At 42.1% G+C, this 25,850-nt stretch overlaps 1 protein-coding gene across 1 annotated transcript in view; it reads left to right on the top strand.

The window, feature by feature from the left end:
* Positions 1 to 25,850, top strand: part of C4_1H18orf63 (chromosome 4_1 C18orf63 homolog) — a 1,615,038-nt gene that overhangs the window by 84,740 nt on the left and 1,504,448 nt on the right. Inside the window, exon 2 of the mRNA XM_086966887.1 lies at positions 21,761 to 21,839. Within this exon, the coding sequence (XP_086823013.1) occupies positions 21,761 to 21,839 (79 nt within the window). The remainder of the gene's footprint in view (positions 1 to 21,760; positions 21,840 to 25,850) is intronic.

The following is a 25,850-nucleotide window of genomic DNA, read 5'->3' on the forward strand; positions in this document are numbered from 1 at the left end:
CCAAATGGGTTTTGGCTGGGGCCTGTTGTGGTAGGGAGCGCTTGGCAGACCGCCAGCAAACACAAGCCCCTGGCAGAGGTTAGTCATTAAGAAGAGGCTAGTGGCAAGACCCTGCCAGCTTCAGGGGATTCTTCCCAGGAAGGGATATCTGAGGCACAGAAGTTCCCGAGGAGGTTCACGTGGAGGAGGCTCCTTCACCAACTACCACAGTGAGTCTGCAGGTGATTTCTCACAAGTGCTTATGGGTCAGGTTGACCCGTTTCGTACAGGTTTGGAGGACTCTTGCTACCAATGCTTGGGTTCTGCAAACAGTACATGGCTTCCACTGACGCTCTCAGAAGCGGTCGCTCCCTGCTCCCTGCTCCTGTGGTATCGTTAATATACTCGCTGTTCTGCCTGCAATACTTTTTACTCATAACCTGTTACTTGCCTTGTCATTGCATTGCGCCGCATTCATTGAAGCCACAAGCGTGTGCATATTAGTTTATTTACAGCGCTCTGCCGATTGAAGCCACGAGCGTGTGTTTATCATTGTATTTATAGCGCTCTGCCGATTGAAGCCACGAGTGTGTGTTTATCATTGTATTTGTAGCGCTCTGCCGATTGAAGCCACGAGCATGTGTTTAATATTCTACTTATAGCGATCTGCCGATTGAAGCCATAAGCGTGGGTATATTAACCCATTCATAGCGCTCTGCCGATTTCTGCATTTTCCTTGTCTCAGACGCGCATGCCCAGCTGTTGTGTGCGCTAGCTGCTACTTAGCATAGCGCCTGTGTAATTTTCACATTACCGAGTGCTCCTCATTGATTTTAAAAGCATTGGAACCACCATTCACTCGGTGTGCCCCTTCCTGTTGCAAATTGGACTCGGATTCCATTTTGTTTGTTGTTTGTGCCTCAGAGCCCCTCCTCTCCGCCCGATCCCGCCTCCCTGCTGACCCTCCCTCGCCCCTCCCCCCGCCAACCATTTATGACAGATGCTTTTGCGCGCAGCGTTCACGCGCAGCGGTCGCGCCCCAGTTGCGCCGAAGGTGCGCCAAAGGTAAGCCCGTCTACGCCCGTCCGCGCCAAGCCCGCGCCCAGCGCCAGACCCCCTGTCCCCCGCCCCACCCACCCCACCCGCATCACATACGACGCCCCACCCTCTTAGCCCTAAACCCCGGCCGACTCGCCAACTGCGCCCAAGCCGCTCCTGGACACACCCATGGACCCTTCACATGCAACTCCTGCAAGTTTGACGGCACCAAGACCAACTCCACATCCACTAACACCAAACAGAGATCCGACACCAACCACCTAAAATGTATCCTGCTCAACACCCGCTCGGTCCACAGACACGCCATCGACCTTTGGAATCTACTAGACGCCATCTCTCCGGACGTCGCCTTCCTAACAGAAACATGGATGAACGCCTCCTCAGCCCCAGACATCACCATTGCCATCCTGGAAGGCTACAAGATCATCTGTAAGGACCGCACCAAGCAAACAGGAGGAGGCATCGCTATCGTCCACAAGAATTCCATCCGCATCTCAACCAGCTCAGACGACAACCTCGCTAGCGCCGAACACCTTCACTTCCAGATCCACATCGATCCCAAGACCACACTCAGAGGCACCCTCCTCTACCGACCTCCAGGACCCGTGCACAATTCAGTGAAGACATCACTGACTTTATCAGCCCACACGCACTCCCCTCCGAGGACTACATTCTATTGGGAGACCTCAACTTCCACCTGGAAAAGAGCAACGACAGCAACGCCACCACCCTTCTGGACAATCTTTCCAACCTCGGACTCAAACAACTTGTTAATACCCCCACTCACTACGCGGGTCAGACACTCGACCCCATCTTCACCTCCAGCAAACATATCTCCTTTAGCCACACCACAGTTCTCCATTGGACGGACCACAGCTGCGTTCATTTTGTCTACAAAAAGACCACAACCCGCAACCTTCCTCAACCTACTCTGCGAAGAAACTGGAACAAAATCACCATCGACCAGATCTCCTCATCGCTTCTTCGAAACCCCCCTGCCCACTCCTCGAACCCCAACCAAGCAGCCATTAACCTCACTCAATGGCTAACCAACAGCGCCGACAACCTAGCACCTCTGAAAAAACGTCAAATCAAACTAGGCAGCAAAAACGCCCCTTGGTTTAACGATGATCTTAAGAAATCAAAGAAACTCTGTCGCTCCCTTGAGAAGGCCTGGAAAAAAGACCCAAACACCGGCACCAGGGACGTCTTCAAAAACGCCACCCGCATACACCACCAACTAATCCGGACTCCAAGAAAGCCGCATTCAAAGACCGACTAGACAACAACGCCCACAACAGCAAGGAATTATTCAACATCGTCAAAGAGTTTACCAACCCTACTGCCAACTCCAACGACATCACTCCCTCTCAAACCCTTTGCGACTCCCTAGCTTCGTTCTTCCACGACAAAATCGCAGACATCCACAACAGCTTCGACAACCAACCCGGAAACCAACCCACCCAACCTTCTGCCGTACCCTCACCCCCCTTGAACATCCTTAATGACTGGAACCCAATCTCCACTGAGGACACCATCCGCCTGATGAACTCCATCCACTCAGGATCCCCAACAGACCCATGCCCTCACCACATCTTCAACAAAGCAGACTCCATCATAGCACCACACCTCCGAGACGTCATCAACTGCTCCCTCAACTCCGCCACCTTCCCGGAAAGCTGGAAACACGCCGAACTCAGCGCCCTTCTGAAAAAACCCACAGCTGACCCCACTGAACTCAAAAACTACCGCCCCATCTCGCTCCTTCCATTCCCGGCCAAAGTCATCGAGAAAGCTGTCAACAACCAACTCGCCGCCTTCCTCAAAACCAACAAATCCCTCGACTCCTCACAGTCCGGCTTCCGAGCAAGACACAGCACTGAGACCGCACTCATCGCAGCAACAGACGACATTCGAACTCTACTGGACAATGGAGACACAGTCGCCCTCATCCTCCTTGACCTCTCCGCAGCCTTCGACACAGTCTGCCATAGCACCCTGTTACAACGCCTCAGAAACATCGGAATCCAAGGAAAAGCTCTGGAATGGATCACCTCGTTCCTCACCGGAAGAACTCAGAGAGTCCGCCTGCCACCATTCAAGTCAGATGCCACTGAAGTCATTTGCGGCGTACCACAAGGATCTTCACTCAGCCCCACCCTCTTCAACGTATACATGAGCCCCCTCGCGACCATCGCACGCCAACACAACCTCAACATCATCTCCTACGCTGATGACACTCAACTGATCCTCTCACTCACCAATGACCCGAACACCGCCAAAATCAACCTACATGAAGGAATGAAAGAAGTAGCCGAGTGGGTGAAGCACAGTCGTCTGAAACTGAACTCAGACAAAACAGAAGTCCTTATCTTAGGTTCCTCCCCCTCAGCCTGGGATGACTCCTGGTGGCCAGTGGCCCTTGGAAAAGCGCCCATCCCGACGGACCACGCACGGAACCTGGGCGTCATCCTTGACTCCTCACTTTCGATGAACAGACAAGTCAACGCCGTTTCATCATCTTGCTTCAACATTCTTCGCATGCTCAAAAAACATTTTGCTGGATCCCCACCGAAACTAGAAAAACGGTCACCCACGCACTGGTCACGAGCCGCCTGGACTACGGTAACACCCTATATGCCGGTACCAGCGCAAAACTTCAGAAAAAACTCCAACGCATCCAGAACGCGTCAGCCAGACTCATACTAGACATCCCGCGTAAAGACCACATCTCTAGCCACCTGAAAAACCTCTTCTGGCTCCCCATCAATAAGAGGATAACATTCCGCCTCCTAACCCACGCACACAAAGCACTTTACGAACTTGGACCCGAATGCCTCAACACACGACTTTCCTTCTACACCCCCTCCCGCCAGCTACGCTCCTCCAACCAAGCCCTGGCTGTTGTACCTCGCATCAACAAAACCACCATGGGAGGACGATCCTTCTCCTACCTGGCAGCCAAAACCTGGAATTCACTTCCCACTCACCTTCGACTCACTCAGAACCACCTAGCATTCAGAAAGCAACTTAAAACTTGGATATTCGACAAGTAATTCCCCACCCTTCCTCAAGCGCCTTGAGACCCTCTGGGTATGTAGCGCGCTATATAAATTATTTGACTTGACTTGACTTGACTTCTACGCCCTTTTCCTTCCAGCCGTCTGTTCTGACCGGGTTTTTGTTCCCTTTTTGAGTGAAGGTGACTTTAGCCTACTATCATTCTAATAGAGGGATTAGAGCCTTAGATTTGGCCTATTTACAAGGTGCTTGACATAATTCCCTATTGTTTTCTCTATTCTAGGGCCTATAAGCTTATGTTAGGGAATAGATTCCTTAGTATTGGTATTATTCCGTCCTTTTGTAAGGTTACTAGTATATTCCTGATAGAGTTATTCATCTTTATGCTTACTTCGGGCCTTGTAGGCCTCGAACGGGAGAGACTCCATCTTTCTTTCTGCCTCTGCTGCTTGAGATGCTTTTAGGTCAAATGTGATGTTTTAGTTATAAGGTGCTGTTTGCTTGGAGAGGACCGACTCGGGCTGGCCCTTATCGAAAGACTGTATTTTTCTTCGTGTCGAAGACGCAACATCAGGTCGGCCAACTGAGAGCGTGTCCTTGGCACGGGGTGGTACAAGAATTTGGTGGGCGGCAGGTTACTGGCTGGAAATTTCCATGCATGAACAAAGTTCTATATTAGCGAAAGTACAGAGAGGAGGAGAGTTCATTCAGTCAGTTAGTAGACGGCAGCTAGCCGTTAGCATTATTGCAGTTAATCAACTTGAAGCAGACAGTCGCCATTTTGAAGTCCGAAAAGACCGAAGGCTATAATCTCTCAGAAAGATTGAAGTTACTTTAGTTGGAGCAGCTGGTGAGCTTTGCTACTGAGATCAGAACCCAGATGACAACTGAGTCCAGACTTCGTACTCATAAGGTGACGTCGACCCTTTCTTATTAGCGTGCACACACATATTCAAATTCTTTCCTTTGCTTTTCAGGCTATATGTTATATTGTTGTTATAATTTGCTATTGTGTAATAAAGGGACCCCAGTTCTTAGTGAACCATTGTGTAACTGTTATTTTTATGGTAAGGTTAACCTTTCTTCTAGTCAGATGCTGTTATGTGGACGGATGCGTTTCCCATCCGGGTAAGTTGTAACTGAGCAAGGGAGCAGGGAGCGCTTAAATCAGAGAATAACCTTTGCATACTGTAATTTGGCCATTCTTGTGTGAGAGGAGTGAACTGTCTATCTATCACATAATCTATAATATATATAAGACATTCCCAGTGGTATATAGTGAAACTTCCCAACAGAGAGAGAGTTGAAGGTATCAATAGCACAGTAATCGCCGTTGTGTAGCGGCATTATTGAGAGCACTGGGTGGATACGGTGTGTATCGTCACCTGATTGTGACGGCAGCGTGAGCACCAGGAGGATACGGTGTGTATACCTACAGGATTGTGGCTTGTGAGAGAGAAAGAGAGAGAGCACCGGGAGGATACGGTGTGTATACCCACAGGATTGTTGCTTGTGTGTGTGAACACTGATTGTGGTCAGTGTGTAACGGTAAGTAATCAGAACTGCCCCCTTCACTATGAGGAGGAGGGTAGCGTAGTCTGGGCCTGAGTTGCCGCGAGACTATAAGGTATGAGTGTGGTGTAGAATATGGAATTCCGTAGCAATTAGTGATTGTTTCTAGTAATCCCTATGGATTTGGTGGTGTTTTTGATGATCTAAGCTTGTATATTGCAAATTTCCCATCCCCAGGTAGGTACCCAGGTACCGAGGTAAGTAGGTCCTGAGGAGGGTGGTGGTTACGTTTCGGCTGGGTTGGTGGTGTCTTGGTGAGCTGATTGTATTTGGTCCGAAAATCCGGTCGTTACACCGTCCCCGCCTCGTCCAGTTGCCTTCTCAGGCTGGGAGACGCTCCTTATCCAAAGGGATGTTCAGGAACTCATGGCCATATGGGCTATCCCCCTAACCTCCCCCTACCCTTCAGGGTTCCTCAGCAAACTTTTTCTTGATAGAGAAACGAGATGGTGGCCAACACCCAGTGATAAATCTACTGGAGTTGTTGGTTTACCGCCACTTGAAGCTGGAGGGAATCCATCTTGTTGGAGATCTTCTCGTCCCAACAACTGGCTGGTGCACATGAATCTGAAGGATGCTTATCTGGCGATTCTGGGGTACCCGCCTCATCGTTGTTTCCTACAATTTCAATGGGAGTCCCAAACGTTCGAATTCAGCCACTTGCCTTTCGGCCTCTCATAGGCTCCATAGTGCTTCACCTAAGTGCTGAAGCCCATGGTCGAAATTCCAAGGGCATCAGTGGTCCGCAAGATAGTCTATTTAGACAATATACTCATCTTGACCCAATGTCCTCAGGCTCTGAAATTGCTCCTTTGGAGTGCTGTGGATCTACTAGAATCCTTAGACTTTATCATCAATTGAAAGAAGTCGGCCCTGATCCCATCACAATCTTTGATCTTCCTGCGGTTCCTGATCAAATCGGTGGACTCCGCCTTGGCCAAAATCTGACTTTGAGGTGTGCAGAACCCTGGCAAGGCCCTCAACTTCTCTCCAAATAATCAACTCGGTGGACTCCATCTTGAGCCTTCCATCCAGGAAAATAGCCAAAATCCGGCATGAGGTGAGGAGAACCCTGGCATGGCCCTCAACTTCTCTCTGACAGATCGCCAGGGTAGTCTGCCTTCTGTCATCCTAAATGCAGGCCATTTTTCCGGGACCCCTTCACTTCCAGGCCTTGCAATGCCTGAAGGTGTCCCTCCTGCGTCCCGGTCTCACTTACTCCCAGCAGGTTCCCCTCTCAGAAGAGGCCAAGGAAGCAAGGAAGAGCTGCAGTAGTGCCTCCCAAATATAGAAGCAGCAAAAACACCAAAATTGCCAATACTGATGATTTTTTGAAGTAGATCAACACGGCGCATGAACACTCATCAATGTTGTATGTTGTTTGGCTTGGCTCCTTGTTCTAAGAAAGTGAAAAGGTGCTATATAACCAAGGAAGTGGTGTTTGAGTGGAGTAAGTGTGGTGTGCAATTAGTATTGAGTGATGTTTGTTGGATGTCTGAATATTTGGGAGTGAGAGTGGTTAGGTAAGCCCAGATGGCGGCTAGTCACTGTTGTATATTTACGTAAGAGTTTCGGTTGTGTCTTTGTATTGTTTTACATATTGAAAAAAAGTGTAATTTATAAAAAAAGACAGCAATTTAAATTGAATTATTTTTCTAAAATAAAAACGATTTGCTAGCTACGGCTGACATTGATGAGTGTTCATGCGCCGTGTTGATCTACTTGAAAAAATCATCAGTATATGCAATTTTGGTGTTTTTGCTGTTAAAGGGCTCAGCCTTACTGATTAGAGCCCAACCCATTGGTGTTCTTCCCCCATATAGAGGCCTTGAAAGGATTGGCCATTTTCAGTTCCCAACTGGACTTAGTAATGGAATCCAATGTCAGTGGCTCGGGTTTGGGATCAAGTTGTGGGGCATTACCACTGAAGTTGGGTGGTCTACATCCAAGCAGGTCCTGCGAATCAATTGCCTAGAGTTATGGCGGGCTCTTTCATGGTGAGATGTTGGACGGGAGAACGTGCCCAGTGCTGTGTACTTATGAAAATGGACAATGTAGCGGCAGCCGGTTAGATCAACCATCTGGGAGGTACACGGTCCAGAGCGCTGTCAGATCAGGCGTAGAGCTTCTGGAAATACTGCCTCGAACATCACTTTTCAGTGGTGGTGGAGCATCTCCCAGGCTCAGACAACCAAGTGGCATATTGGCAATTTCTTCGCCTCAAGGATCCGACTCTGTGGAAACTGTCTCCACAGGTGTTTCAGGCTCTGTTGAGTCATTGGGGTCCTTTCATGGTCGATCTTTTTGCATCCCAGCTGGACTTATAACTTCTGTGGTTTTTCAGTTAGAGACTGGGTCCCGAAACAATAGCGATTGATGCCTTTCTCCAAGACTGGCCCATGGAGTTGGGGTATGCCTTCTCGCCACTTGAAATGCTAATGTGGCTCACAGCGCAGACCCGCCATCAACAAGCTGACCTGATGGGAGTAACTCCGATTTGGAAGTCGCATGTCTGGTTTCCATTTCTTCACGGACCTTTCTTGGGATGTTCCAATCCATATACCCCATGAACAGTTTCTCCTCAAGGATCCCTCGGGGAATACCCACCCGCTGTTGGTCAGCAGATCCCTCCAGCTCATGGCGTGGAGAATTACAGGGCACGCTGGCAAATCCCAGGGCTTTCCCACACAGCCTATCTCTGGCCTGGGTGGATAATACAGTTAAACACACCGCTCAACCTGATCTTAATGGTTGGGCTGGTGTGAGCAGCAGGATTTGGATCCCATGGGGACAGATGTTGTCCACATTGTACATTTTTAGGTCGAAGCCTGCATTGCAGGGCATGGCCCTGCTGCAGGCAAAGAGATATTGTGAGCAGGGGATTTCAGTATGGCATGAAGCCACGCCCCTTTTTTCCATTGGCAGGCCTCTTGAAACGGAGGCCGGCCATTGGAAAAAGCTCCTGGTTAGCAGATTTGTCTGCTCTGGATCCCACCTCTCGAGGACTCCATGACCTGCCTTACGGTAGCACGGCAATATTTTCAGAAATATTGTCTTGGCATCCATGAGGCAGGTCAGGGAGTCCTGGAGGGGCGGGAATCAGTATCGTGCGCAATTATCACAGCATGAGACCCCACTTATCACAGCATGTCAACAGGCGCCCCAGGCTGCTGGAGCACTCAACTATAATTAATGTGCAGTTGAGTGCTCCAGCAGTGCTCCTCTCTGCATGCTGTGATAATTATCACTTTGGGGCCTCATGCTGTGATAATTAGGGCGGCATGCTCTATTTGCAGCACTGAACATTTTCAAAGAAGGCGAAGCAGCGACATTCATTGGAGACACTCACCCTCACGCCCTCACCCCCTCACTCACCCTCACCCCCTCACACCCCCTGACCCCTCACACACCTCCTCACCCTCACACCCCCTCACTCTCACACCCTCACTCTCACACACCCTCACCCTCACACACCCTCTCACCCTCACACACCCTCTCACCCCCTCACCTTCACACACCCTCTCACCCTCACACCCCCTCTCACCCTCACACCGCCTCACCCTCACACCCCCTCACCCTCACACCACCTCACCCTCACACCCTCACACACTCTCACCCTCACACCCCTCACATACCCTCACACACCCTCACACCCCCTAACTCACCCTCACACCCCCTCACCCTCTCACCCTCACTCACCCTCACAACCCCTCACACCCCCTCACCCTCACACCCCCCCACCCCCTCTCACCCTCACACACCCTCACCCTCACACCCCCTCACCTCCTCCCACCCTCACACACCCTTACTCACTCTCACACCCTCACCCTCACACCCCCTCACACCCCCTTACCCTCACACCCCCTCACCCTCTCACCCTCACACACCATCACCCTCAAAAACCCTCACCCTCACACACCCTCACACGCCTCACCCTCACTCACCCTCACGCACCCTCACTCACACTCACGCACCCTCACACACCCTCACACACCCTCACACACCCTCACACACCCTCACACACCCTCACACACACCCTCACATACCCTCACCCGCATAGCATAACAAAACATAGCATAGCATAACGAAACACAGCATAGCATAGCATAACAAACAAAAGCATAGGATAGCAAAAGCACAGCATAACAAAACAAAGCATAGGATAGCAAAACAAAACATAGCATAACAAAACAAAACATAGTATAGCAAAACACAACAAAGCATAGCATAACAAAACACAACAAAACATAGCATAGCATAACAAAACATAGCATAACAAAACAAAGCATAACATAACATAACAAAGCATAGCAAAACAAAACATAGCATAGTAAAACAAAACATAGCATAGCATAACATAACACAACAAAACAGCAGAACAAAACAGCATAACATAACAAAACATAGCATAACATAACATAAAACAAAGCATAGCATAACAAAACATAGCATAACAAAACATAGAAAAACACAACAAAATATAGCATAGCATAACTAAACACAACAAAACATAGCATAGCATAACAAAACAAAGCTTAGCATAACAAAACATAGTATAACAAAGCATAGCATAGCATAACAAAACATAGCATAACAAAACATAGCATAGCAATACAAAGCATAGCATAATAAAACACGACAAAATATAGCATTGCATAACAAATCATAGCAAAACACAACAAAACATAGCATAGCATAACAAAGCATAGGATAGCAAAACTAAACATAGCATAACATAACAAACAAAGCATAGGATAGCAAAACAAAACATAGCATAGCATAACAAAACATAGCATAACAAAACACAACAACACATAGCAGAACAAAACATAGCATAACATAACAAAGCATAGCATAACAAAACAAAGCATAGCATAACAAAACAACAAAACACAACAAAACATAGCATAGCATAACAACACAAAACAAAACATAGCATACATAACAAAACATAGCATTGCAAAGCATAGCAAAACCTAGCATAGCATAACAAAACACAACAAAACATAGCATAACAAAATACAACATAGCATAGCATAAAAAGCACAACATAGCATAGCCTAACAAAACAACGCTTGGCATAGCATAACAAAACATAGCATAACAAAGCATAGCATAAAAAAGCATAGCATAACAAAGCATAGCATAACAAAGCATAGCATAACAAAACATAGCATAGCAAAAGAAAGCATAGCATAATAAAACAAAACATAGCATAGCATAACACAAAATAGCATAGCATATCAAAACACAACAAAGCATAGCATAGCATAGCGTAACAAAACACAACAAACCATAGCATAGCATAACAAAACAAAGCATAGGATAGCAAAACTAAACGGAGCATAGCATAACAAAACAAAGTATAGGATAGCAAAACAAACATAGCATAGCATAACAAAACATTGCATTACATGACAAAACATAGCATAACAAAACACAACACATAGCATAACAAAACAGCAAAACACAACAAAACATAGCATAGCTTAACAAAACACAACAAAACACAGCACAGCAAAACAAAACATATAATAGCATAGCAAAACATAGCATATCAAACACAACAAAACATAGCATAGCATAGCATAACAAAGCATAGCATAGCATAACAAAACATAGCATAGCAAAACAAAGCATAGCATAATAAAACACAACATATAGCAGAGCATAACAAAACATAGCATAGCATAACAAAGCATAGCATAGCATAGCAAAACATAGCATAGCATAATAAAGCATAGCATAACAAAACATAGCAACAAAACATAGCATAACAAAACATAGCATAGCAAAACAAAGCATAGCAAAACACAACAAAACATAGCATAGCATAACAAAGCATAGCATAGCAAAACACAACAAAACATAGCATAGCATAACAAAACAAAGCATAGGATAGCAAAACATAGCATAGCATAATAAAACGAAGCATAACAAAACATTGCATAGCATAACAAAACATAGCATAGCAAAACAAAACACAACACATAGCATAACAAAACATAGCAAAACACAACAAAACAACATAGCATAGCATAACAAATCATAGCAAAACACAACAAAGCATTGCATAGCATAACAAAACAAAGCATAGGATAGCAAAAAAACATAGCATAGCATAACAAAACAAAGCATAGCATAACAAAACAAAGCATAGGATAGCAAAACTAAACGGAGCATAGCATAACAAAACAAAGCATAGGATAGCAAAACAAACATAGCATAGCATAACAAAACATTGAATTACATGACAAAACATAGCATAACACAACACATAGCATAACAAAACAGCAAAACGCAACAAAGCATAGCATAGCTTAACAAAACAGAACAAAACATAGCACAGCAAAACAAAACATATAATAGCATAGCAAAACATAGCATATCAAACACAACAAAACATAGCATAGCATAGCATAACAAAGCATAGCATAGCATAACAAAACATAGCATAACAAAGCATAGCATAATAAAACACAACATATAGCATAGCATAACAAAACATAGCATAGCATGACAAAGCATAGCATAGCAAAACATAGCATAGCATAACAAAGCATAGCATAACAAAGCATAGCATAGCATAACAAAACATAGCATAACAAAACATAGCATAGCAAAACAAAGCATAGCAAAACACAACAAAACATAGCATAGCATAACAAAGCATAGCATAGCAAAACACAACAAAACATAGCATAGCATAACAAAACAAAGCATAGGATAGCAAAACATAGCATAGCATAGCATAATAAAACAAAGCATAACAAAACATTGCATAGCATAACAAAACATAGCATAGCAAAACAAAACACAAAAACACATAGCATAACAAAACCTAGCAAAACACAACAAAACATAGCATAGCATAACAAATCATAGCAAAACACAACAAAGCATTGCATAGCATAACAAAACAAAGCATAGGATAGCAAAAAAACATAGCATAGCATAACAAAACAAAGCATAGAATAGCAAAACAAAGCATTGAATAGCAAAACAAAACATTGCATAGCATAATAAAACATAGCATAACATAACAAAACATAGCATAGCATAACAAAACACAACAACACATAGCATAACAAAACATAGCAAAACACAACAAAACATAGCATAGCTTAACAAAACACAACAAAACATAGCATAACAAAACAAAACATATCATAGCCTAGCAAAACATAGCATAGCATACCAAACACAACAAAACATAGCATAACATAACAAAATATAGCATAGCAAAACAAAGCATAACACACACAACCACACACACAACCACGCACACACAACCACAACCACACACACAACCGCACACACAACTATCTATCTATTTATCTATCCATCTATCTATCTATCCATCTATCTATCTATGCATCTATCTATCTATCTATCTATCTATCTATCTATCTATCTATCTATCAATCTATCGCCCTCACTCCTATCTATCTATCTATCTATCTATCGGTCAGTCTGTCTGTCTGTCTGTCTGTCTGTCTGTCTGTCTGTCTATCGCCCTCACTCTATCTATCTATCTATCGCCCTCACTCTATCTATCTATCTATCGCCCTCACTCTATCTATCTATCTATCGCCCTCACTCTATCTATCTATCTATCGCCCTCACTCTATCTATCTATCTATCGCCCTCACTCTATCTATCTATCGCCCTCACTCTATCTATCTATCGCCCTCACTCTATCTATCTATCGCCCTCACTCTATCTATCTATCTATCGCCCTCACTCTATCTATCTATCTATCGCCCTCACTCTATCTATCTATCTATCGCCCTCACTCTATCTATCTATCTATCGCCCTCACTCTATCTATCTATCGCCCTCACTCTATCTTTCTCGGGCGACATCCAAAAACCCGGGACATGGATATGATCTAGAGATCATCAGTCCAACAAGTACTTACTTGCACCCACTTGGGTGAACCTCTCTTTAACTCCAAGTACCAGAATCCCAAGGGGCGACCCTGAGGAGGGGCTAGCGGAGTGCGGTCCATTGCTTTTGAATCTGAGATAACAACAAAACACAACAAAATATAGCATAGCATAACAACACACAACAAAACATAGCATACATAACAAAACATAGCATTGCAAAGCATAGCAAAACCTAGCATAGCATAACAAAACACAACAAAACATAGCATAGCATAATAAAATACAACATAGCATAACATAAAAAAACACAACATAGCATAGCCTAACAAAACAACGCTTGGCATAGCATAACAAAACATAGCATAACAAAGCATAGCATAACAAAGCATAGCATAACAAAACATAGCATAGCAAAAGAAAGCATAGCATAATAAAACAAAACATAGCATGGCATAACACAAAATAGCATAACAAAGCATAGCATATCAAAACACAACAAAGCATAGCATAACAAAACACAACAAACCATAGCATAGCATAACAAAACAAAGCATAGGATAGCAAAACTAAACGGAGCATAGCATAACAAAACAAAGCATAGGATAGCAAAACAAACATAGCATAGCATAACAAAACATTGAATTACATGACAAAACATAGCATAACACAACACATAGCATAACAAAACAGCAAAACGCAACAAAACATAGCATAGCTTAACAAAACAGAACAAAACATAGCACAGCAAAACAAAACATAATAGCATAGCAAAACATAGCATATCAAACACAACAAAACATAGCATAGCATAGCATAACAAAGCATAGCATAGCATAACAAAACATAGCATAGCAAAACAAAGCATAGCATAATAAAACACAACATATAGCATAGCATAACAAAACATAGAATAACAAAGCATAGCATAGCAAAACATAGCATAGCATAACAAAGCATAGCAAAACATAGCATAGCATAGCATAGCATAACAAAGCATAGCATAGCAAAACACAACAAAACATAGCATAGCATAACAAAACAAAGCATAGGATAGCAAAACATAGCATAGCAAAACAAAACACAACAACACATAGCATAACAAAACCTAGCAAAACACAACAAAACATCGCATAGCATAACAAATCATAGCAAAACACAACAAAGCATTGCATAGCATAACAAAACAAAGCATAGGATAGCAAAAAAACATAGCATAGCATAACAAAACAAAGCATAGAATAGCAAAACAAAGCATTGAATAGCAAAACAAAACATTGCATAGCATAACAAAACATAGCATAACATAACAAAACATAGCATAGCATAACAAAACACAACAACACATAGCATAACAAAACATAGCAAAACACAACAAAACATAGCATAGCTTAACAAAACACAACAAAACATAGCATAACAAAACAAAACATATCATAGCCTAGCAAAACATAGCATAGCATACCAAAATACAACAAAACATAGCATAACATAACAAAATATAGTATAGCAGAACAAAGCATAACACACACAACCACACACACAACCACGCACACACAACCACAACCACACACACAACCGCACACACAACTATCTATCTATTTATCTATCCATCTATCTATCTATCCATCTATCTATCTATGCATCTATCTATCTATCTATCTATCTATCTATCTATCTATCTATCTATCTATCTATCTATCTATCTATCTATCTATCAATCTATCGCCCTCACTCCTATCTATCTATCTATCTATCGGTCGGTCTGTCTGTCTGTCTGTCTGTCTGTCTGTCTGTCTGTCTATCGCCCTCACTCTATCTATCTATCTATCGCCCTCACTCTATCTATCTATCTATCGCCCTCACTCTATCTATCTATCTATCGCCCTCACTCTATCTATCAATCTATCGCCCTCACTCTATCTATCTATCTATCGCCCTCACTCTATCTATTTATCGCCCTCACTCTATCTATCTATCGCCCTCACTCTATCTATCTATCGCCCTCACTCTATCTATCTATCGCCCTCACTCTATCTATCTATCTATCGCCCTCACTCTATCTATCTATCTATCGCCCTCACTCTATCTATCTATCTATCGCCCTCACTCTATCTATCTATCTATCGCCCTCACTCTATCTATCTATCTATCGCCCTCACTCTATCTATCTATCGCCCTCACTCTATCTTTCTCGGGCGACATCCAAAAACCCGGGACATGGATATGATCTAGAGATCATCAGTCCAACAAGTACTTACTTGCACCCACTTGGGTGAACCTCTCTTTAACTCCAAGTACCAGAATCCCAAGGGGCGACCCTGAGGAGGGGCTAGCGGAGTGCGGTCCATTGCTTTTGAATCTGAGATAACAACAAAACACAACAAAATATAGCATAGCATAACAACACACAACAAAACATAGCATACATAACAAAACATAGCATTGCAAAGCATAGCAAAACCTAGCATAGCATAACAAAACACAACAAAACATAGCATAGCATAATAAAATACAACATAGCATAACATAAAAAAACACAACATAGCATAGCCTAACAAAACAACGCTTGGCATAGCATAACAAAACATAGCATAACAAAGCATAGCATAACAAAGCATAGCATAACAAAGCATAGCATAACAAAGCATAGCATAACAAAACATAGCATAGCAAAAGAAAGCATAGCATAATAAAACAAAACATAGCATGGCATAACACAAAATAGCATAACAAAGCATAGCATATCAAAACACAACAAAGCATAGCATAACAAAACACAACAAACCATAGCATAGCATAACAAAACAAAGCATAGGATAGCAAAACTAAACGGAGCATAGCATAACAAAACAAAGCATAGGATAGCAAAACAAACATAGCATAGCATAACAAAACATTGAATTACATGACAAAACATAGCATAACACAACACATAGCATAACAAAACAGCAAAACGCAACAAAACATAGCATAGCTTAACAAAACAGAACAAAACATAGCACAGCAAAACAAAACATAATAGCATAGCAAAACATAGCATATCAAACACAACAAAACATAGCATAGCATAGCATAACAAAGCATAGCATAGCATAACAAAACATAGCATAGCAAAACAAAGCATAGCATAATAAAACACAACATATAGCATAGCATAACAAAACATAGAATAACAAAGCATAGCATAGCAAAACATAGCATAGCATAACAAAGCATAGCAAAACATAGCATAGCATAGCATAACAAAGCATAGCATAGCAAAACACAACAAAACATAGCATAGCATAACAAAACAAAGCATAGGATAGCAAAACATAGCATAGCATAGCATAATAAAACAAAGCATAACAAATCATTGCATAGCATAACAAAACATAGCATAGCAAAACAAAACACAACAACACATAGCATAACAAAACCTAGCAAAACACAACAAAACATAGCATAGCATAACAAATCATAGCAAAACACAACAAAGCATTGCATAGCATAACAAAACAAAGCATAGGATAGCAAAAAAACATAGCATAGCATAACAAAACAAAGCATAGAATAGCAAAACAAAGCATTGAATAGCAAAACAAAACATTGCATAGCATAACAAAACATAGCATAACATAACAAAACATAGCATAGCATAACAAAACACAACAACACATAGCATAACAAAACATAGCAAAACACAACAAAACATAGCATAGCTTAACAAAACACAACAAAACATAGCATAACAAAACAAAACATATCATAGCCTAGCAAAACATAGCATAGCATACCAAACACAACAAAACATAGCATAACATAACAAAATATAGCATAGCAAAACAAAGCATAACACACACAACCACACACACACAACCACGCACACACAACCACAACCACACACACAACCGCACACACAACTATCTATGTATTTATCTATCCATCTATCTATCTATCTATCTATCTATCTATCTATCTATCTATCTATCTATCTATCTATCTATCGCCCTCACTTCTATCTATCTATCTATCTATCTATCTATCTATCTATCTATCTATCTATCTATCTATCTATCTATCTATCTATCTATCTATCTATCTCCCTCACTCTATCTGTCTATCGATCTATCTATCTCCCTCACTCTATCTGTCTATCGATCTATCTATCACCCTCACTCTATCTGTCTATCTATCTATCGCCCTCACTCTATCTGTCTATCGCCCTCACTCTATCTATCTATCGCCCTCATTCTATCTATCTATCGCCCTCATTCTATCTATCTAATCGCCCTCACTCTATCTATCTGTCTATCTATCTATCTATCTATCTATCTATCTATCTATCTATCTATCTATCTATCTATCTATCTATCTATCTATCGGCCTCACTCTATCTATCGCCCTCACTCTATTTATCTATCGCCCTCACTCTATCTATCTATCGCCCTCACTCTATCTTGCTATCGCCCTCACTCTATCTTGCTATTGCCCTCACTATCTATCTATCTATTGCCCTCACTATCTATCTATCGCCCTCACTCTATCTATCTATCTATCTATCTATCTATCTATCTATCTATCTATCTATCTATCTATCACCTTCACTCTATCTATCGCCCTCCCTCTATCTATCGCCCTCACTCTATCTATCTATCGCCCTCACTCTATCTATCTATCGCCCTCACTCTATCTATCTATCGCCCTCACTCTATCTATCTATCGCCCTCACTCTATCTATCTATCCCACTCACTCTATCTATCGCATCACCACAGCATTACTCAGCACCACCACAGCATTACTCAGCACCACCACAGCATTACTCAGCACCACCACAGCATCACTATGCGCTACCACAGGATCATTGAATGCCAGAGTATCACTAGTCGCCACCACAACATCACTCAGCACCACCACAGCATCAATCTGTGCAACCATTCAACAACAACTGGGTCAAATATGTTCTCTCAATGTTTCAAGCTTTATTACAAATGTCACAAAAAGGGGTTAGTACTTCACTTCTGTTCTTGGATTTTCGTCACAATAAAATACACTGAACATATTCTTCCAAAAGTTATTTACAAAAGTTTAAGCTATTGCCATTATAAATTACAATAACTTTTATTTAAGTATTAATTATTAAAAAAAATTAAAAACCATTGTTATTTGTAATATCAATACATCTAAGTCACGTGAATACCACACATATTGCATTACAAATGCTATAGGTGTCACAAGTTATAACTATTGGAACTGTAAATGACAAAGCTATTATTTTTGCTATTTTCAAAGCCAACACATAAATAAAAAATGTGTCATTTACAATACCAATAGCTCAAACTTTCCTAATGCGAGGCCTTATGCATTGCAAATGCTTGTTTTGCTTCCCTGCTGGAAAAAGGTCTGGCTTGTAGGTCAGTCAACACCTTCAGGTCTGCAATCTCTGCAGGACATGTCCAGTTGGTGTACATCTGTTGGTCCAGAAACCTCTCCGGGGTATCAGGTTGTCTCTTCCCCCATAACTCAGATATTCAATGCTTTGGGATGTCGACAAGGTATTGAAACTCTTCCTCTTCTGGACATGGTATAAATATCTTTCTAGGAAGCAGTTGTCTGCGGAGTTGGCTATGTGCTCGGTCTCTTGCCGCTGAGTTTCAGATGTCCGGGCTCTAGACATTACTGGTCGCACCTTTACTCATGATGGGGTTTCCTTCCATGGGTCCTGTAGGACGAAGTGCAACTCGAGAATTATCTCATGACCCTGCTTCCCGGGTTTCCCTAAACTATGTTTTGTTCGCTATGTCAAACAGTATGAGCCAATAACCGAGGAACTCCGACCACATGGGGAGAGACAGCTGCTTATTGTCCTTTGTAAAGCTCATAGAGCTGTCTTCTCCCCTACCATTGGGCGCTGGACCATGCAAGAGGCTTGTATTGACACTAGGGTTTTCGAACTCATTCCACCAGAGGTGCTATGCCATTGAATGCATTTGCCCTTGGGGTCCATTCTGAGGATATTATGAATGCCGAGGACTGGTCATCAGATTCAACCTTTAAACGGTTTTACTTCAAACCAGTCTCCTGCATTGTGACCCTGATGGTAGACAAGCTTTAGACTGGCATAATCCTCGCCACCTGGTCCTGACATCAAATGGAAAATTTCCCAGCAATCGTAAATTAAAGTTTCAATTCTATTAAGGACACGGAGGCGAGTATTAACCCACTTGTTTGCTCCGTTAAATTTCACCCACCTGATGATATCGGAGCTCTCCATTCAGGGTGTAAGTAACAGTTTTTTTCACCAGTTTTTAAATAATTGTATGAACGGGTCTGCGTTGAACATGCTTGTTTCTTTGCATTTGCTGTGTTACCTGACATTGCATTACTGGCTGGTTCACCTGAAGTCCTGGTTTAAATGTTGTTTATGGGTTCTTACAGGATCGGAGTCTTCCAAACAGGAGTGGGTGTCACTTTGGTCACAGGAAGAAAGACTAGATTTTCAAGATTCCAAGATTTTATTTTTGGGTGATCAGTCTTTTTTTAAAAACAAAAACCATTACACCAAATAACAGTTTTTAAATATTACTACTACATATATACACATAAAATAGTTTGCTTAATCATACAAAGATAATCAATAAGTTTTATGCGTCTAATATTTAAAATTTCGTTTTTTAAACAAAGTTTAAGAAGAAAAAAGAATACAGCACTTTGATTCTTCCTAATTTTCTGGTTGGCTGTTTTTTTAGAGACTCTTTTTCGCTCTCTATATAGTTTCAACCGATTTCCTTCAAATACACGTTTAAAAATTTCACCCGTCTACATACTAATGGGATTGAAGTCCCGCCGAGCCAGGTATTACCGCTTCTCTACATGAGCGTATATTCAAATTGTTCAGTAATGATTTTAGAAGTGCTTTCCGTTCATTTAGTAACATAGGGAATACACAAAAAATGTGTTGAATAGATTCGTCTTTATAACCGCATAATCTGCAGTCTCAATTTTCCCTTTTATCCTTCCATGCTGGGATTAAGTCTTTTGTTTCCCACATGCCCAGACGTGACCTCATAAATTGATGTTTTAAAGTGCGTGAGAAATACGCTGATAAATATTCCTGAGGCTTCCTTTTCCCATATGAATTAATAACTGTCCAGGCATGGCGTCTCTGCAGTAGGGTGTTCTCATCCTTTGAGTGAGACAAACATTTTATTGTGATGTTAATTAGTTTGTTGAATGCCTTTTCTCCTATGCTAAGATTCCAAATATCTAGGGCGGAAAGGTCCGTTATCACCTGGTTTAAGTAACTACCCCAGGATCCTTGCGTTTTCTTTCCTTTTTGTCTTTCTATTTCTTTCCAGCATAGGTGATCTATAGTTCCACTTGCAGAGGCACACAACCTCCAGCACAGTTGACTACAAGGAGAGGCAGACAGAAGCTGAGAAGGGCCACGCTGGGCCATGATTGGACAGTTGTTACTGCAACTTTTTTTTTTCATTTCCTCATGAATGATGGGAAACGTAGTTTATGTGTTTATGGAATGGCTGCTTTTTAATAAATTAATAAAGTGTAGGCATAACCCTCACCGTCATGTACTTAATAGAATTGAAACTTTTCTTTAAGATTGCTAGTACATTTTTCATCCTAAGACTTTTGCTTGATGATATCTCTGTAAAATAGTCCAATGACATCATTGGCACATGCATAATAAATAGTCATTGAAAGGTTACTAGATGGTATGCTGCTAAGTAGGGTGCCCAAAGATCCCTCACCTAATGTTGATTAATTAAATGAAAAAAAAAAGTTGCAGTAACAACTGTCCAATCATGGCCCAGCATGGCCATGATTGGACAGTTGTTACTGCAACTTTTTTTTTTCATTTCCTCATGAATGATGGGAAACGTAGTTTATGTGTTTATGGAATGGCTGCTTTTTAATAAATTAATAAAGTGTAGGCATAACCCTCACCGTCATGTACTTAATAGAATTGAAACTTTTCTTTAAGATTGCTAGTACATTTTTCATCCTAAGACTTTTGCTTGATGATATCTCTGTAAAATAGTCCAATGACATCATTGGCACATGCATAATAAATAGTCATTGAAAGGTTACTAGATGGTATGCTGCTAAGTAGGGTGCCCAAAGATCCCTCACCTAATGTTGATTAATTATTTATGGATCTCTTTAGAAGTATACAACACCGGAAAACATGTTTCCGTTATTCAGTTACCTTTTCATACAATAAAGTTTATTTCCACAGGTACTTGTTATTTCAATATCAGGATGTTGTGACATCACCTGTCCCAGATGAGTTGAACCAAATATTGGTAATAACATCGGTAAGAACAATTATCTTTTAGCGCATTCCAAGAGCTATGCATATTTGTGAAGTTGTTCCTTGTGTTGAAGATTACCTTTTGGACATGCTCTCTTTCACACTCAACAGTTTGTCGCCTTCTGTAAAGGTACAAAAGTGAGCTGAAGTCCTATATGAACTTCACACTGATTTCTTCTTTTTATGCTATCTTGTTAGAACTCGAACCTGCACAGTAGTACTCCCTAATGTATATTATTTTCTGTTTTCTTTACTTCCTCAGGAGGATTGAAGGATTTATGTAACGTATTTGCCTAAAATGGACTCTAACAAAACTTGCGTCCTCTGTCTTTGACATCTTGTGAATATTTAGTCTTTCTGAGACACTTCTGAGGAAAGGCCTCCAATCTTCCTTATTACTCGGATTCTACTTTTAGGGCCTGATTCACAAAGGTAAACATACACAGGGGCAGATTACAATGTAGGGAGGATCGCCACTGCCCGCATGGCGGTGGCGATCCGCCCTACATTTACCTCTGCCCGCGACCCATTTCCCCCGCCATATTAGCATGGCGGGGGACCCTGGCGAACGGAAAGACCGTCCTCCGGTTTTCGTTTGGTTGACGTGTCGACCGGGCGGTAAAAGATCACAATGTGGTGGCGGTGTCTGTGAGACATCGCTATCCATATTATGATGAGTACGGTAATGAGCCTTTCCATGGTGGCATTGCCGCCATGGAAAGGCTTGCGGTCTATGCTGTTGGGGGCCCGTAGCAGGGCCCCCATGGTGTTGGGGGTGGAGGTTGCACATGGGGGTACCAATGGTACCCCCTGCATTTGCATGCACAATGCGGCAGGCACCACGCGGTGCCTGCCAATTTGTACATGCATTTTTACCATTGCGGCGGGTGCTGCTGAAAGAACCACCCGCTGCAATGTAAAAAATGCTTGATGCGCCCGCCAGTGTGGCGGTCGCATCCTAATCTACCCCACGGCACCACTGCACATATGGCGGGCGGTCCCGTTTTCCATCAGGATGGCGGACGGACATAGTCCACCCACCATCCTATTGATGCGCATAGTTTGTGAATATCTAAAAGTAGTAAACTTACACAAAAGTGTAAGTGTAACTTTGTGAATCAGGCCCTCAGCTTTCCTCACAAGCCCTGAGACTGGTTGTCCCTAGATTTAGACACTGCCCGTGGGTGGGGATCTGGTTACCACATGCTGATTGCTTGCTACTCCACTCACTCAGAGATGCTGGCCTGGGTCAACAGATGAACGTGCACTATTATGATCAATAATCTAAAGCATCACACTGAAAGAAAGGCAGGCTCCAAAACAAAGGTCATCTCTCCGTACCTGGCTATTTATTCTCTTTTCCCTCGCCGCGGGAACTTGGGGCCAGATGTAGGTAGGCTATTACCGGTCGGGAACGGCCGAAATCGGCCGTTACCGACCGGTAATAGACTTTTGAGATGTAGGTGGTATATTTACCGATTCGGTAAAGAACGAATTGGTATTTACCTATACGGTATTTACCGAATCATCATTTACCGATTCGGTATTTACTGAATCGGTAAATGAGATGTAGGAAGCACTGCAAACAGTGCTTCTGGGCTTTAAGGATTCGTTATTTACCACAAACTATTAGTTGGTGGTAAATAACGAATTCCTATGTTAATGCAAATATGTGCATTTACACCTGTGCCATGTGACAGACAGGGCATGTATGTGTGCCACATGTGCACACAAGCACTAATCAGGGGTGCAACAGGGTGTCAAAGTGACACCCTGCCACCCTTGACGTTTTGCCAATTTTACCGAATCAGTATTTACCGATTCGGTAATTGACTTTCATTCTGAATGGCAAATCCCGAATCGGTAATTACCGATTCAGTAAATTCTGAATCCTAACTATTTGGTATTTTTTACCGACTTTTTACCTACATTGCATTTACCGAATCGAAAATACAGAATCAGTAAAATTCGGTATTTTCGAATCGGTAAAATACAATTACCTACATCTAGCCCTTCGAGTTGTGTTTTTTAAGCCATCAGGCTTCTTTTTCAGGCAAAAGAATGAGCATCAACATTTAACTGACCAAAATGCATAAAACATGAATGTGATAATTTCAAAAAGTACAAAAGAGTAATAGCTGCAGTAAATCAGCAAAACTGGGCGAGGCAATCTTAACAAATTCATTTCAACCAGAAAAAAATAGTTTGGATAGGTAGAAAAGAAAATAGATTTGACTCTTAAGACTCTTAAGAAGTGTCCCCAGGAGTAAAAGAAGCACATTTAGCTAACTGGACAAACAGGTCTATCATCTGGCTTGAAAAGCAAACGTTTTGGGGAGAGGGGGAGCAATTAAGCAGATGATAGTAAGTAGAAATGTGTTGCAAACTAACAACTGGAAAATAGTGAAATAGAGTTTTGAGGCTTCCATTCGTGGCCAAAGCAGGTAACTCAGTTTTCTGTTTTGTTTCCAAGGGCTAGATGTATAAATCCCATTTGTATTCACAAATGGTCTGGTTCGTTTGCAAATGCAGAAAGGCATTTGGTTTGTATTATCCTCAAATTGCGATTAGGTAACAAACTACTGATCGTTATTTGGGATTATAAATACATACTGATTAGGTATTTGGAAGGGATGTTTTAGGGCATCCCTTCCAAATACTGAATTTGAATAGTATGTACTAATGTTTTATGTCCGAATTCTGGTCGCAAAACATTAATGCTTTACAGACTACAGAAGTGTTGTGGTAATGCATTCGCAAACAGGAAGGGGGCCCTAATGGACCCCCTTCCCCTTGGTGCATGTACAAAAATGTTTGTTTAAGAAGGGCAGTGGCCCAGAAGACCACTGCCTCTACTTAAACAAACAAAAGAAAATAAGTAAACTTTTGTTTTTAAAATGGTCCTGTTTCCTTTAAGGGAAACGGGTTGCTTTTAAAAAAAAAGCCTTCTTGTAGGAAGCTGGCTCTTTATATGATATATCAGTGCTAATGATGTGGTTTTGTTATCTCAGTCAGCAAATGGACTCCAACTGTTGATCAATAGCTTTTTTTCCTACATGGAACAAAAGGACTTAACACTAAATCTGGGAAAAACGTTTGTTATGGTGTGCAGGAGGAGGAAGATGAAGAACAAATCCCATCATGTGAGTGGCCACAACTTTGAAGAGGTTCATAACTTCTCTTATCTTGGTGTGCTGTTTTCAAGCTCTAACCTCTGGGGATCTCATATAGATTTAGCTAACCTTAAATGTAAGTCGATAATAGAGGCTCTGTTCAGATTTGCTACTAATAGTAATAATTTTATTTCGCATAGTTACTTAAAACCATTACAATACAAGAATAGGTTAAGAACAGGGAATAATAAAAGTACAATTCTAATAAAAGAGAATAAAACATTCACATTTCCTTAGTTCGAATGTGCACGCAGCAACTTCGTAAGCAGTAAGTTTTTTTGTTTTTTTAAAGTTCAGCTTTATAATTATAAAATATTTCCACTTTGTTGATATCCCCATAAACTTCTTTGAGTCAGTAATGTCATTCGACAAAGCGTTAATAGATCAATAGTACAGGGACCGTTATAGATTTATTTCAGGCATCTTTTTTTCCACCGCCTTCATAAATTTTACGAAGCTACAGCTCAAGCGAGAGTCATGGGGAGAAAAGCAAGCCAGAACTGCCTTCCTTCGTGTGCGGATTCCTTGCCGATTGAAGTGTTGTTTCAACAAGTATTTCCGTTCATCGTGTAAATTCTCACAAGAGCATATCAAGTGCAGCATGTCCTCTTGCCCCAAGCCACATAGCCGATAAAGGGGATCAGCTTTTATTTTGACCCAGCGCAGGAGATTTTGAATACAGGGTAGCAAGCCCAGCCTATGCTTTAAGAAACGCATTTTGACGGATTTGGAGTATACCTCGCCAAGGTAGCTCTGTGGTGCCTTAGTAGTGTACGAGTTTAGGGTAATCCAACCATGCGTTCTTTTGGAGAGGGCTGCCTTATCTTGGACCCATGATAGCT

Source organism: Lissotriton vulgaris, chromosome 4_1 (assembly GCF_964263255.1).
Source record: "Lissotriton vulgaris chromosome 4_1, aLisVul1.2, whole genome shotgun sequence".
Taxonomy (NCBI): domain Eukaryota; kingdom Metazoa; phylum Chordata; class Amphibia; order Caudata; family Salamandridae; genus Lissotriton; species Lissotriton vulgaris.